Source organism: Meles meles, chromosome 7, assembly GCF_922984935.1.
Source record: "Meles meles chromosome 7, mMelMel3.1 paternal haplotype, whole genome shotgun sequence".
Lineage (NCBI taxonomy): Eukaryota > Metazoa > Chordata > Mammalia > Carnivora > Mustelidae > Meles > Meles meles.
In genome coordinates, this window is record NC_060072.1 from 126,592,868 (window position 1) to 126,608,671 (window position 15,804).

Sequence of the window (15,804 nt, forward strand, 5' to 3'; positions counted from 1 at the left end):
TGACTTATCCAACGTATTAGAAAGGCCAAACAGAATTAGTCACTACTCTTGATGAATGGGCTAAGTGTTTTTAATCATAAAAATCATGACAGTTACTCAGACCAAGGCATTTAAACCAAGCCAACAGCACCTTCAGATGGGAACACCACGCGTAACTCTTTTGCAAAGTTGAGGTTTTCTAAATACAAGATACTTCTGTGGATCAAAGATGATCGAGCTTTTTTCTGTGTATTAGAACAGAAAGTACCCACGAGGAACAAGCCAGGAGAACAAACTAATTCCTTTAAATGAAAAAAATGCAAATGTCCTTCACCAGTAAAACAAGCAGATTTTTAAATCTCTGTTTTTCAAGTCGACTTGCTCAAAGAGTCTTCAAAGGCAACTGAGAGAGGAACGGATTTTTCATTGTAATAGTGGAAGTTGTCTGATAGTTAGGATCTATCAACATGCATTTTTAATCTTTTTCTTAAAGAGATGGCTTTGGCAATGTATTTTAGCCAGAGAGAAATGATTTACACTACTTTCAACATCTACTTTACCGTCAGCTTTAATCCACCTGAGAAAAAAGGGAAAAAAGTGGATAATTCAAATGCATATGATTCATAAACATTGCAAAAGAGAGCCACTTTGTTTCTGCAGTCCTAATATTAACAGTCTGCCACAGAAGCAGTGGAAATATTGATTGGCACATGGTAATAAAGAAGCCATAGGCATAATTTACAGACATGTGATGTACAGGGCATTTTAACCAAATAAAATTTAATTTTCTGGGTAACTCTTAAAAGAGAAGCCACTTAAATTATTTTGCTATTCCATATACCTTTGTAATCCAAAATATATTTTGATTGAAAATAAGTTGAATAATTTGTGAGTGTTTGTGTGTATATATACACATACTTTTTTTTTAAATTAAATTTTTGAGGCTATACAGCCACTGTGCCTATGGTCTGAAGCCATGTATATATTATATTTGATCTAACATATGTGTGTGTGTGTGTGTGTGTGTACACACAAATACATGTATATGTAGCAGGTATTTGTATAAAATATATACACTTTGTTGTATTATTGGTTATATGTGAAATTGCTCATTTTGAAATAACCTCAGGCCGTGACTTGTAGTAACTATTTGAAGGCCTTACTTAGTGTCCCCTTGGTGACCCGTGCAGTAGCTCAAATTAAACCACTGTGCATTGGGTTATGAATAATCTTTTGTTCCAAAGAAGGCAAAAGCTTCAGTCTGATTTAACACCAAAGAATAAATTTCTCTGACTTTCTAAGTAAATCTAAACGCATCCTATTGACAAAATGGACACACAGGGGATTTTCTAAATACCATACATAATTACACATTTTCACACTTAGAGGGTAATCCTATGATACAATTTCGATCTCTATTTTTAAAGACTATCACTGGAAAAGAGAGAAAAGAAAATTCATAAGAAAAAAGAAAATGTGAAACTGATCATAGGCTTGGGAATTCCCTCAAATCCAGAAAATTCCAGGTTAAGGCTTGAAGTTGAATCATTCCCAGGACTAGCTCTAAAGTTAACAAAAGTACAAGGCAAACAATTCTTTGGGGACAAGCAGCATTGTTTCAATCAGACCTTCTCCTGCAGGGTAATATAATTCTCCCCACACTATGAATGGACTCCAGGTATCATAATAAGCAGGTAAACTCACAAGAACCAAAGCTGACATATGGATAAAAGCAGCAAGATCACAGTACACCAAAGTTCATATATATTGAAGAAATAATTCAGTGTCTTAGATTTTTCTATAAAAATTTGTGATCTATATAGGACTTCATTCACATGGACACTAACGATAAGGAGGAGTATTTGCTTTGGCGGTAGTGAATAACACATCTGCTTATCTTGCTTTTAATTTTTTTTTTTTTTTTTTTTTTTTTTTTTACATAATGTTTCTGAGTATACAGATGTGAGTCAGGTAGCATTTGAATTCCCCACATATACACAACTGAGGTGCCCCGCAACCGGCATCCCCTGGGATCCTTGATTCATGGACGTTAGCCATACGAATCCAGTGTTCAAACTCAGAATGATAAGCTTAGTTTCTGCGTGATCAGTCAGCGTAAATAATAAATCCAGAAAATGTGCTGTATTTGTTGTTATTCCCTCCATGGGCTTTGCCGCCATCTAATTTGATGTAGACTTCGTCTCCCGGCTCCAAATGAAGAACCACACTGTTACTGGCATAGTCGTAATTCTGATCAGCATCTTGGGCAATGGCGCTGGCTCGCACCTGTGCGAAGCAAACGAGAATTAGAATCTGGAGGAGAGAGCTGTCGGGTTTTCCTGTTTGCCATTCACTCAGCATCGGAAGCCAACCTGCGCCACAGCGCAGAGTTCAGCCTGGGGAGAGTCCACCTGGGCCTCTGAGCTCTGGGAGGGTATGTTTGTAACAGCTTCAACTGTGTCGCTGGAAGGGAGGAGCAGAAAGATGAAAAGGTCCTATGCAAGGGTCATTCCAGCAGGCTTTTTTCCTACTGTGTGCTGTAAACCGCACGCACATCACTCTATCCTCTTCCTAAATCAGCGCTTTTTCTCATTTCTTGAATCTCTAGGCCCAATCACTTCTTGGAATGGAAAGAAGGGTAATTTTTTTTGCATTTTAATTTAAGCCAATTAGCAATATTCTAAGCAGCTGTTTACGAGGACAGAGGTTCAATCTGAACTTCAGCGGGTCCCCACGCTTATTAGAAAATGGAGAGCCATAGCAGTGGAGACGTCAGAGAAATAATACGACTCCAAATCTACTATATAGGGAGACAAAAAAAAGGAAGGAAGTCTTTTGATTTGGGGCTTTCGAAATCTAATTCAGATAAAGCATTTTTTTGGGGGGGGCAGAAATCTCATTTAAACATCACCCAAGTTTGCAGAGTTCATTTTTCTATGTGTGCCTTTTTATTACTAACCTGTGATGTGTGTGCTTCCATATTTAATTTCAACATATCTAAAAGTTATAGAAAGAACTAAGCTTTGAGGTCTCTAAAATTTCTAAACATTTTTAGTGATCTGACTGAATACCCTTTTTCATGTGGGTGATTCTAAAAATGTGTGGTTTGCTTTGAGAATGGAAGTTGCCTATAATCCACTCGTGTTGAGTCTGTGATCTCATTAGTGGGTTGATAGACATTTGCAAACGGTCAAATTGCCTATCATTTCAAGTAAAATGGACATTCTGTCACTTCCTCAACTCAAATTAGGCTTTATATTCATTTAGCTATATTTTGGTTCTGCCTTGGAAAAAAAATTTCAGTAGGCAGGCTTGTAATTTGATTTATTTCAGTAAAACATCTTCCACTCTGTGGCTTGCTTCTATTCCACTATAATGGTATTTCCCTGAATAACATAGCAAGTGATTTAGTGGTTTTGTAAACCTGCATTATGTAATAATGCATGACTTGGGGTATAATATGCTGAATTTTATCACTTGGTAAAATGAGGGAACTGAGACATAAGTCAAGAATTTCCATGCATTTCTTTCAAAACTTAAATGATAGGTTTTCAAATTAAATTTTCATGTGGTATGTTCTCACATTAATGCTGAAATGTTAAAAAAGGAGAAGGCTCTTTGACACTGCTGAACTTGTAAAGTAATTTGAGTAGTATTTTAAACGTTTCTTTCTGGATATCGTATAGCAAAAGGAGAAAGGGGCTTAAAGGATTTAGAATTGCTTAACACTGTGCTAACTGACACTAACTAATATAGTGAAAGCTATATCCCATGCAATTAGGCTCTGAAACATTGACTCAAATGTATACACCAATTCAATGAGGTGATCTGTTTGGACTGTTAAGTAACAACACAATTTAATGTCATAATATTTCCTAGAAATTAATCATAAGTTTGTAGGAATTGAGTGCTTTGATTCGCTAATTTTATCCAGTCATTAATTCCCTGGGGAAAAAAAAAAATCTACAAGGAGGATAGTGCTGTTATGACTTCATCTTTTTTTTTTTTTTAAACACGTGGACTTTTAATGGGTGAGAAAAATTAAAACACAAATTAGTAATTAGCCGTGTCAGTAATATATTAATTAATTAGCCATCCATAAATATACTTTTCAGCTATTATTAATAGGCAGACACATTTTATTTAGTGCTTCAGATGTTTACTATATATTCTATGGGTATTGTGCTGTAACACTGCTTTCTTTATAAAGGCATCTGGGAACCAGTACTCATTAAAATCCCTTGATTTAGAGGCAATAGTCTTAAATATAAAATATATGTATATACATGTGATACAGTTTTTATTCTATAGGGTATAAAGAGAAAACCCTGTAAATGTGACCATTTTTATTCTATAGGTATGACCACAAAAACCTGCAAATGCATTAGGGTGATCCCACAGACTTGAAGGTTACCCTTACGGTTTTTCACTTCCTTTGTTGTGTGATTGCTTTTTAATGAAAGTGATTCTCTTAAGATTTTACCCTATACTGTACCTCTCTCAATTAAATAACTGCCACACTCCAGTGTGCTTTGCATGATTTTAGCATGCCTGCTCACCTGATCCTACTACTCTAAAGGTATAATGGAACTTGAAATTTCAAGCTCTAATAATCAGCTCGGTGACTTCCAACAATTCTCCCTTTAAGCCATTGAACTACTGAGGAAGGTAATGCATCCGCCTTGGACGCTATTTTCAGGTTCCTAAATGTACACCGATTTTAGCATTTTCCCTGGGAATATGATGCATCCTTTCCTTAGCCCAATATCCCCATTTCTGCCTGAATGTACTCTAATGCCTTTTCAAATTTTAAGTTAACTATTTAGATCCTGCTTGATCTGTAGTGCGTGTGTCACCGCTTTTAAAAAGAAAATATTAATTTGCCATTTCATTAATCTCGCTAATGAATGAATTTTCAACCCACAAACTATTGTTTCCAACATCTCATGTTCAGTGGTGCTGTAATTAATTCATAGATTCTTAGAATAAAACCGGGTCTTTAATTATTTTATAGTTCTAATCTCGAGCCAGTTTTAGCTTTTAGTATAGTGGTATCACAGTGACTGTGTTCAAAGAGCAATTTTTGAATTCAGGTTTTCTGCCAAAGGTATACGAACACATTAAAATTATATTTCTTGTCTCTCTGTAAAGCCACCAGAGTCCAACTTTTACCTTTTATATGCACTGTCATGGGCTCGCAACAAATGATATGATTAAATTTGGGTTGATGGTTTCATGGGGAATATGAGAACTGTTATCCTTTTACTGGCCTGTTTGTGAGAACCTAGGAGCTTGCGTGGCTGTAGCATTATCTTATTAGGGAGGGTTTATCATTAGAGACAATATTTATGGTAACATTTGCTAATTTAATTAATTGCTACTGATGCTCTCATAATTTCATTTTCATTGTACTTCTGTGGAATCATAAACAAAAGGTTAAGTGGTGCATCAGGTTAATTTACTGGCCTTTGATGTTTCCATCTGTGATCCTGCATTCAACACAAAGCATAAATAAAATGGTTCTCATATGGTTACGGTCCAGAGGCATTCCTCTATCCTAGAGTGCACTGCATTTTTAGTTTAATTTTTGTGCTTCTCAAATCCACTTAATCCATGGAACATTACACTGACATGGATCTCTGAGTTTCTGTTTTATGAAAACAAATTAGGTCTACCCAGGGGGGAAACTGCCATTCTAAGAAGTGATCAGACAAGAACATAACTGAAGATCACTGATAAACTATTTATTTAACATTAATAAAATAAACGTTATAAAATATTTCTCATTTGCAACTGTCTACAGGTCAGCCTTTACAAAATCGTTCTATTCTAGGGATAAAATTCCTTAACAGTAATATTTTAATAACCATTTTCCAAAATAGTCCATGCTTAAGTTGAAAATATATTGTTTGCTGCTATGTATATTTTTCAGAATTATTTGTTGCACACCTTTTGAAGAAGTAACACCTTAATAATGCCAGTGGAGAGCTTTATACATGATAAGGTCAGCTGGTTGCCTTATTTTTTTTTCCTGATCCTCAGAGAATGTGCAAGCTAGGAGGATACAAAGAAGCATTCTACTCTCCAAACAATGGAATAATTTTAAAAACAAAATGCACCTAGAACAGGTATATAAAATGGTTTTCCTGGAATCAGTTCAATACACTTGGGCTCATCAGTTGAGACAAGAACCTTTAAACTAATTTAAATGTGTCATTCCCTGATTTTTCAAGCAATTGCAATTTCCAGATCTTTAAAGATGTGAGTGTTTTTATTCAGTGGCTGATAAAACTTGAATATTATTCCATCTTAATTAATACCACTAAAAACAATCCTTCAGCCTGACAGTATTTTCTAGACCTAACCTTTGAGTCAGAAGAGAGCCAGTTTGTAAATAAATGGGTGCCTCATTGCTGTCTGCTAAGGGGCTCTTCATAAACCATTTTGTAAAGGTGATCGAATAGCTCTATTTTGGTACAGTGAGTCATGCCCTTTTTAACCATACACCTATAACTATCTCACTCCTCCGTAAATATTTATTTATCTTAATATTATTTTTGTGCATAAAACTACAATAAACAACCCTGTCAGTGCCTCCTGGTGGCCATTTTTTCTTTTCTTTTTTTTCTTTTTTCTTTCTTTCTTTTTTTTTTTTTTTTTTTTTGCTTCTACCTGTCCTGTGGGGTCCTTGAGCTATTTACTTCTAAGTTCCTTTAGAAATGAGGCGTGGGAGGAGAAAGGAGGGACAGGATTTTTTTGTCCTTTCTTTCTTATACATTTATACTATTTGTCTTTCACTTTTCAAAACAAACAAAAAACCCAACAACAACAAAAAACAACACCTCTGATCCTGAATTGGGTCTTTGGAAGAAATCTTGCCTTAATGCTGCTTGATTGGGTTATAACCGAAAAGGTCTGAATTCAAGGCGCGGGTTACCTGAAGCCCAGCAGCCCTTGTTAAATCTAAGTTGGCCATTCCCTGTACCACCCAAGAGGCAAAATTAAAGCCAGAGAACTAGCCCAGACTGCAGGCTTCCGGCCGCAAGGCCTGGCCCAGAGCGCTCCTGCTGATTCAGCGCCTGCCTCAGGTCCCAGGACACTTCCGGGTAGTTACAAATACTGTTTTCCTCTTCTAGGAGATCGGGCACACCTTGGTTTTGCAGTGACCGCGAGTTTCTCAAGCAAACGATAAACTGGCCCCCACATAAAACAGACCCGTGGCCCTGATGGCGGAGCCATCCAACCCAGGAGAGCAAGTCCTGGGGCTCAGGGCTAATTTGAGGCTAGGGCACAGTCAAGGCCAAGGCCATCGCCTTGTGCGAAGGCAGGGTCGGAAAGACCCTCACGCAGGCCGCCTGGGGGCTCCCTGGCAGTGAGGCCCATCGCCCCAGGGCCGGCTCTGCCTCTCGCGCTCCTTGCCACCTGCCTGTGCGGCCTCCTACTTCAGCCCCTGGAGTCTGGGTTCTGGGTTTGGGTGCGTGTTTTGCTGAGTACACCCATGAGTCCCAACTTTTCTCTTTTGTTATCAGCACTCGTTACTTCTCCCCCTTCTTCTCCTTGGGCTGAAATCTAAACCGGAGTCTGTGCCTTGAATTGGACGGTCTGCTCGTTTCCCCCGTCTGGGACGTCGTAGGGGCCTCGCGACCGCGAGTCCCCCGGTCCCTCTTCGGCCCCGGACGCGTCACACTTGGACTCCCTCTTTCGTCCCCCTTCTTTCTCCCGCGGGCCCCTTTCTCCCCCGAGTTTGTCACCCTGGCACGCCCATTTCGGGGCTCCCCCTGCCCTCCTCTTCCAGGCAAAGCCTGAGAGCGACCCTGCCCTGCTGAGGATCCCACCGGTCGCTTCCTGCCCAGGACTGCCTGGTGCACAAGCTGTCCAAGGGACGGAGCTCCCGGCTTCCCTACCCTCGAGGGTCGAGCTCGCGCTCGCGCTCTGAGTGCAGGTCCCAGCTTGGGAACCAACCGCGCTCTTCAGGCCTCCCGGCGCCCGCGCGGGCTTACGACCCCGGCCTCGCCAGCGAATAGCGGCGACCCCTCCGCTCCGCTCCCAGGAGCCGGGTTGCCGCGCCCTTCCTCCGCGGGCTCCCACCCCCATTTCCGGGGTCTCCTCCCTCTTGGCTGTACCTTCCCGCGCTCCCTCCCCGCCCACCCTGCTGCCTGCCGGCACTCACCTGGTTGTTTTTGCAGAGATCAGCCCACATGCTGGTGCCGTCCCCTCCGCGCATCAGGACGTGGTAGGTGAAGAAGTAGATGCCCGGGATAGAACAGGTGAACTTGCCCGTGGTGGGATCGTAGTGGTTACCGAGGTTGGTGACCACGTCGTCGAACTTGAGCACCTCGTAGCCTTCGTGCTGCCGCTTGAGGCCGGCGTAGAAGGCGATCTTGGGCACCGTGCTATAGGTGGCGGCACTGATGGCCCCGGCCGCATTCAGGCCGGGCGCCCCGGGCGGGCCCGGCAGGCCTTGGCGGCCGGGCTCGCCCTTCTCGCCCGGAGGGCCCACGGGACCCGGCGGCCCAGGCTCACCCGGGGGCCCACGCGGGCCCGCCTTCCCCGGCCTGCCGGCCTCGCCTTTGGGGCCCTGGATGAAGGTGGGCAGGGACTGCATGAGGCCGCGGTCGGGCGTGGCGGCGGTGCTGGGCGCCTTCGTGCCCCCATAGGGGTCGCAGACCATGCGGCAGGTGCCCAGCATCTCGTAGTGCGCCGACGTGCCGGCCGAGCTCACCAGCACCGGGATGAGGATGACCAGCAGCAGCACCATCACCACCCCCAGCGCCCCGGCGGCGATCAGGCGCCTCCTGCTGCCCACCAGCCGGCTCAGCGCGGGGCGATCCTCTTGTCTGCTTTTGGACAAAATTTTGAAGGTTGGGCGGGGACCTCCTCAGAGCCGAAAACAACCCCCTGCGAACCCCAACTCCCCTGGGCGGGCGCGCGCCGGCCGCTCCCCGCCTGCTCCCGCTCCCGCTCCCCCTGCCGAAGCTGCGGCTGGGGAGGGAGCTCAGACGCCAAGTGACTTGAGCTGAAGTCCCGGGCTGGGGGGTGGGGGCTGGGGGAGGGGTGCACAGGGCGCCCTCTCGCCTCCCGCGAGCCCCTTCGCACCTGTGGCTGCCGCCGGCGCCGGCGCGGCCACCCGAAGGGCAGAGCCTGCCGCCGCCTCTCGCGCTGGCCCGGGCAGCTCACACTTTTATGCAGCCGCCGCCTGCGATCGACTTTTCCGTTTTTGCCGACTGCGCCAGTTCGCACCAACTTTCCGTCTGAAGTTGCCTTTTTCTGCTTCCTTCTTTTCTTCTTTCGTTTGCTCTGTTCGCCCTTCCACTGCCTTTCTCCCCCTCCTTTGCAACCACCACAACTCTAACAGACGCGCACCCCCAACGCCTGGCGCTGGCGGCGCGAGCTCGGGCCAGCCGCCCCCCGGGTGCGCGGAGCAGCGGCGGCGGGCACGGTCAGCTCGGCGAGGCTCCGGGCTGGAGCGGAGGAGCTAGTGAGCAGCGACGAGCGCCTCACGGCCGGGAGCGGAGCGAGAGAGAGACTGAACGCAGAATTCTGCCTGGGTACCACCTGCCAGGAGAAGAGGAGGCTGACAAACGCGCGCCGGAGCAATTTATAGGCACCCAAGGCACAGAGGAAGGGGAGCCGCTTTGGCATCTCACTGCAGCATCTGCTCTGCTCATCCCACTCAGAGAGAGTTTGGCATTACTCTGACAATGTGGGATTTTTTTTTTCCCAGCCTCTCTCTCTCTCTTTTTTTTTCCCCTCTGCACATGGATGAACAGTGAGGTCCTGAATACTCCCTTGCCGAGCCCAGGTGATGGCAGCGCTCTCGCTGGACACACCTGGGGGGGAGGGAGACAGATGTGCAATAGTCTTGGGCCCTCGAAGGTCACACCTAAGCCCTCTTGTTCCCCGTGCGGCCGGTGTTGCCAGTTGGAGGGTGGAGGTGAAGGTTGAAAAGAGGGTGGCTCGGTTGACAATATTTCTCTACTGGCTCACCCACAATCAACCCGTGCTTCAGGTGTTTTTTGAAATGCCACTTTTAACATAAGAAGGGCCCTTTAGAATTTTCCAGATGGTTTTTTTTTTTAACCTTATGGTTTTCCTCTCCAGCCTCCTAAGATGAAGTAAGATGTTACCCAGAGAAAAGTCAAAGGACGTTTTGAACGATTGTGAGTGAACAGGCCCACCACGTAATGGCGTGGGGGTGGGGGTTTCTTTTAACCAATGCTATGGATGGTGAGTACATACTTTGTCCTCCACTTACAGGATTACAGTTCTAGTTACCTTTCAGGAGATACTGCCATTGGACCTGACGTTGCATTTACTTGCGCTACATGAATGAAAAATAATCACTTGTTAAAATGTCTTTAAGTCTTAAGACAAACCAAGCAGCCTTTACAAGAGTACTGGGCAACATCTTTTGCTAAGGTACGGAAGTGTCCTCTAGGCTTCACAGCACATTTCCTGGATGTACACTGAGGCACAGGGCAAAAAGAAAAAAACAAAACAAAACAAAACACAAGAAAGAAGAGCCCCATTTGCAATGAGAGAGCAGGAGAAGGGAAAGCCTGGCTTTGTAACAATAATGTAAAACCCCCAGAGTAGATATCAGGCAAGTTATGGCACTAACAAATACATAAGACACACAAGAACAGCTTTAAATAAACAAGTGGAATTGATTTGTAAATTATACTTTTGCATTCAGGAGCAATGGATGTCAATCAAATGCGGATGACATTTGCTTGTCAATACTGGGATGATGGCTGGGAAGATGGTGACTTATTACATCAGGACAAGAATCTGAAATGAGAAGCAAGAACAAATAGGGCGAGGCAAGAGACAGTAACATCCCAGGGTGACAATCCTCAGCCTGGGATCCTGCCTAACTGCCACCCCACGTCAATTTAGTTCTTTCTTTCCTTCTTCTATGTTTCAAACCGAAATAAGGTCAAATGAGCAGACAGAAGAGAACCACATTGATTCTTTTAAGAGAAATGTCAGCAGTTCCTTAGGTCTTTCCAGGGAGAATCAAGAGTGAGCCCCCCGCCTTTGGGGCTCAGCCTGGCCCAGGTCTCTGTATTTTCTCTCCCTCTGGCTGCCACTGGATAAGAGTCCTTCCCACTCCTCGAATCTTTACCTTTTAGGGTAGTGGTTTCAGAAATGTGTGTCTATGTCTTGGGCATAAGACTTTGGTTCACAGGAGGTACTTATTTTCATATGTTTGAGCATCAGACACATAGAAAGTTCTCCCCCGGCCTCAATACCTATTTTCCTAACACACCATGTGGATTGCTTCTAAAAAAGTCACCTTTCTTTTGGGGGACAAGACAGTAAAGTGTGGGAATGGCCATGAAGGTTAATGTATTAATCAAACTCTTTTAGAATGCACCAAGTTATCAAAATTCATAAAACCTCCTCATTGCCAAAGAGAGTCCAGTGGGGGATAGATGGGGACTTTTTAAAAGGTAGAGTTGAATAAGTAAATTCTCATTGAAAAGCTCAAGATACACTTCCACTGAAGGCTGCTCATCTTACAGAGGAAGCCAGTGAGGATATCATGAAATGGTAGAGGCAGAATGAATGCTAGAAAGCTCGTCTGTACTTGCTTGCTTTTGCAGACGGTAAGTATGAAACACAGGAGTGAGCAGAAGGAAAAGCCTCCCAGTGCGTGTGCTGCTGGACTCTCCTCCACGCCACATTGTCAGACCTCTGGGACCGGCCCTGCAATAGAGGCGATTCTCTTTCCACCATCTCTAATGCCAAAGCCCAGCTTGGTTTTGCAAGGGAGGGCACCAACATTTTAAGAGTCTGCTGAGATTTGGAAAAGTGCTCAGTGGGCATTGTGCACAACGTAGGCAACATTTCCCAGGTCACACGGCTGACCCGTTCTTCCAGGGAGGGGACAAACCTGGTGTCACACGGACAGCTGGCTTTTGAGTGAAGTCGATATATATTACCAATCTCCTCCCTCCACCATGTGCTTTGGGAGAAACTTTTTTTTTTTTCTTTTTGGTTCAGGGATGACTGGGTAGTAGATGAACTAACGGCTGGTGGCTGCCACTTTCCACTGCTTGAATTTCTCAGAAGGTTCTCTGGAAAGTTACTCACGCTTCAGCCCTTATTCTGACAGTTTGAATAAGCCATCTGATATGGCATATTACTCATCATCTCTATATGTATATAATAATAGAAAATGTGTCAATTAAAAAAAAAATATTTGATTCTCTTCAGTCCTCATCAGAGAAGCAAGTTTTCTCTCAAAGTTGATATTAATCTTGGAAGCAAGCCCTGCGATCTAATTTCCCCCATCACGTCTCAAGAAAACATAAGGCTCTGTGTTCCCATTTCCTTCAGCACCTGGGCCTCTGTGACCATTCAGATCATAAAGTCCAACACAGAAACCCAAGATCTGGGTTGGGTGATGATACACTGATTTTCATCTTCCTGCATCATTTCTGTCTCTTTCGGAGAACCGAGCAGATCCGAAGCCACACCACTCCCACACAGACGTGCACCGCCATCCATTAATCTTTATCGGGCGCCCACTGGCAGCACAACCCTACACTGGGCTCTTACGAGGCAAACAAATCTTTAGTCATGAGAATGGTTTCCAAATCCAGCAGTACTGAACCAAAAATAGCATTTATAAGAGGAAAACAAGATGAGTTAACAAACCCAAGGACTATCTACAGAAATAGAGATAAAAAGAGTAAAAAAACAAAAACCTCAGACTGGGATCAGCTATTTACCTTTGATTCCTGGATCTCCTAATTATATTTCAGAACATTCAGCCCTATGACTGAAGAGTTCTAGGTTTCTAGCCAGGTCTGCTTGGAGTAATGTATGGAAGTAGTATATCCTTACAGCTTTGGAATCAGATGGGTCTTAATTTGGATCCTGGTTTCCTCATTGAGTTGCTAGAAAAGTCACTAAATCTCCCCGTGGCTTCATTTCTTTTTCTCTAAAATGGGAAGAACACTAACACCTAACTCATACAGTTGTTGTGAAACCCGAGCAAGTTAATGCATATAATGGTAATGCTACCCGACTCATAACCCGAGCCCAATAAATGTCCATTTCCATGTTCATATGTTGTAGGACTTCTGAACAGTACATGGGCATAGGAGCTCGATGGTAGAACACATGCTCAGTAAGGAAGCTAAGTGTCAGACTTAAGACAAATGACATCAAATGGATACTAAATGTCATAGACAAAATTAAAACACCCAAGTTCCCCAGGAAAGATGTGTGTGTGTACTATTGTATAATATAAAACAAAGTAAGACAAAACTCAACACAAGGGTCACTTCATCCTTCTCCAAAGTAAGAAAAAGAAAGTTTTATACCAAGATAATTTGAATTCACTGCAGTTTGACAGACCAAGATTTTGGATTTACAACCTGGTAGGAAGTGTTAAAACCTGTTTTCTCCTGCTCTGGGAAGTTCCCCAAGTCAACAAGTTGCAAGTGTATTTAAAAACCAATGAGATAGTTACTCAGGAACTATTCCTGTGGATGGTGATTCTCAGAAAAAGGGAACATGTGAGAGAGGGCTGCTTTGAGTTAGCCAGAAGAGTAATCAATCACTCTGAAGGACACCTAAGTCATAACCCCATGTAGTAGGGAATTTTCAACAAAAAATTCTCTATGGAGGATAGTGAGTTGGAAAACTAGCCTGGCAAGTCTATTGGCAGAAAATTACTGAATAGTCAGGAGGAGATGATAATGAGCACATTACACAAAACTTAGTTACAATGTATGGCTTTAAGTTGATCTCAAATTCTTGCCGTATCAATCAATATAAGGAAGAAATCTCTAGGATGGATATAATATTTCATACTTGTTTTCCATGGGTGGAATGTTTGGTCCCTAAGACCCTATTTGATGTAGAACTGAAGGAAAAGTTACCAAGAATGAAATCTAAGAGGCTCAGCCAATCCTCCCAAGGGACAGTCATGATAACTCAGCCATACAAGGAAGATGGGTGAATTAAAGAAACCAAACACAGGTGCCATCAGACCTTGAGGAATTTCAAGCAGAAAATACATCATAGGAACACAGCTGTGCAGCACACAGATCAACCAGGCAGGCAGTGGTAAGAACTGGGGTAGTCTTACTGTTTCGTTTCTTTTGTTTTGTTTAAAAAACTAAAGCATCATGAATCCTAAGAGGTCTAACAGAGAACCACCAACAGAGCCAGACCCTGCCAAGAGCAGTTGATCTTCTAGAATAGCCTAGAATCCGACTCTAAGAGAAAGTGGGCTGGAGTGGACTATCAAGGGAAGGTGCATTTGGCCCCATTCCTACCCCAGAGCATGTCACCTTCAAATATGAACAATCTTGTCCTGTGAATAAATACTGCATTTACAATAAATACTAGGTATTTGTATGTGAACTGACGTATCAGCTTTTCCCTAAATCAGGCAACTTCTTGGGAAAAGTCTTAAACTATATAAAAGTAGATACAATTTGAAACCATAATCCACAAAATAAATTGCAGAGGTAGGTAGTTTAGATCTGTAATAAGCTAGAGGGGAAAAAAATGAGGGAGTTGTATGTTGAATATAAGTACTTGTATATTTCAACATTTCCTACTGAGAGTGGTTGTAACAATTCATAGTTTTTTTTTTAAAGATTTTACTTATTTATTTGACAGACAGAGATCACAGGTAGGCAGAGGGGCAAGCGGAGAGAGAGGAAGGGAAGCAGGCTCCCTGCTGAGCAGAGAGCCTGATGCGGGGCTCAACCAGGACCCTGGGATCATGACCTGAGCCGAAGGCAGAGGCTTTAACCCACTGAGCCACCCAGGTGCCCCCATAGTTTATTTTTTAAAGATGTATTTATGAGAGAGAGAGAGACAGCTTGTGGGGGTAGGGGCAAAGGGAGAGGGAGAGAATCACAAGCAGATTCCCCCATGAGCACGGAGCCCAATGCCGGGCTTGGTTTCCGGACCCCAAGATCATGACCTGAGCCAAAATCAAGAGTCAGTTGCTTAACTGACTGAGCCACCCAGGCACCCTGTAACAATTCATAACTTTATTAATTACTTTATCTTTGGCTCCGGGAAGTGGAAAAAGTCAGTAAAAGTTGGTGCTACTTAGATGGGGGTTTGGTGTTTTTCTTTAGCCCAGAGAGTCCCATATTCAAGGGGTAATCTTTCCGCTCATCAGTATCTGCAAAGGTTCTCTGACTTCACTTGGGCTTCTAAGACTCATCAGCACACGGGAATGTTCCAAGTGTGAGCTTCTTCACAGATGCTAATCATTCTAATCATTTTAGCCTTTTATTATCTGCTGCTCTCTTGTCTGGACCGTTCCAGCAGGCTGGCAACTTCACAGGGGCAGGAACAGGGGCAAAATGGTTCATTTTATTACCAATGGCTGCTTTTGTAAAAGAAAGTTCAAAACTGTTTGCTAAATTGAGGATCCCCTAGGCAGGTCCATTATCCAGGAGCTGCCATCGTGCACATATACATGTATGTGTGTATATTTCCAATCATACATATATATATATATATATATATATATATATATATATATATGATTTCATTTCTAAGAATTTGTTTTCGTGGGTGGGCAAAAGTTCTCGTTATTTGGATAATGAGTGCCAGAAGTGGACCACCCATGATGGATTCTCTTCATTAAAGCCCCATAACATGATTCCGGCACCTGAGTACATATGAACATTTGTTCTAGCATTCCGCAGACCTCTTTGCCCATTTCCCCAGGGCTGAGGGTGGCATGGGCTTTTTTTTAAAAAAAAGGCCTTGAATAGAAAAAAGAAAAAAAGAAGAAGCTAATTAAAAGGAATTTTAGACGTGTGGTTCTCAGATATA

The 15,804-nt window shown here is 43.4% G+C and overlaps 2 protein-coding genes across 2 annotated transcripts in view; one reads left to right on the forward strand and one right to left on the reverse strand.

The window, feature by feature from the left end:
* The window catches only part of PTER (phosphotriesterase related), a 73,333-nt gene extending 68,925 nt beyond the window's left edge, over window positions 1-4,408 (forward strand). The window contains exon 5 of the mRNA XM_046012457.1: window positions 4,337-4,408. Within this exon, the coding sequence (XP_045868413.1) occupies window positions 4,337-4,367 (31 nt within the window). The 3' untranslated portion in view covers window positions 4,368-4,408. The remainder of the gene's footprint in view (window positions 1-4,336) is intronic.
* On the reverse strand, window positions 53-9,638 carry C1QL3 (complement C1q like 3). Its single transcript, XM_046012458.1, has 2 exons — window positions 8,150-9,638; window positions 53-2,265 (listed from the first exon to the last, which is right to left on the reverse strand). The coding sequence occupies exons 1-2, from the start codon at window positions 8,735-8,737 to the stop codon at window positions 2,086-2,088; spliced, it is 768 nt and encodes a 255-aa protein (XP_045868414.1). The 5' UTR covers window positions 8,738-9,638; the 3' UTR covers window positions 53-2,085.
* Between the last annotated feature and the right edge of the window lie 6,166 nt (window positions 9,639-15,804).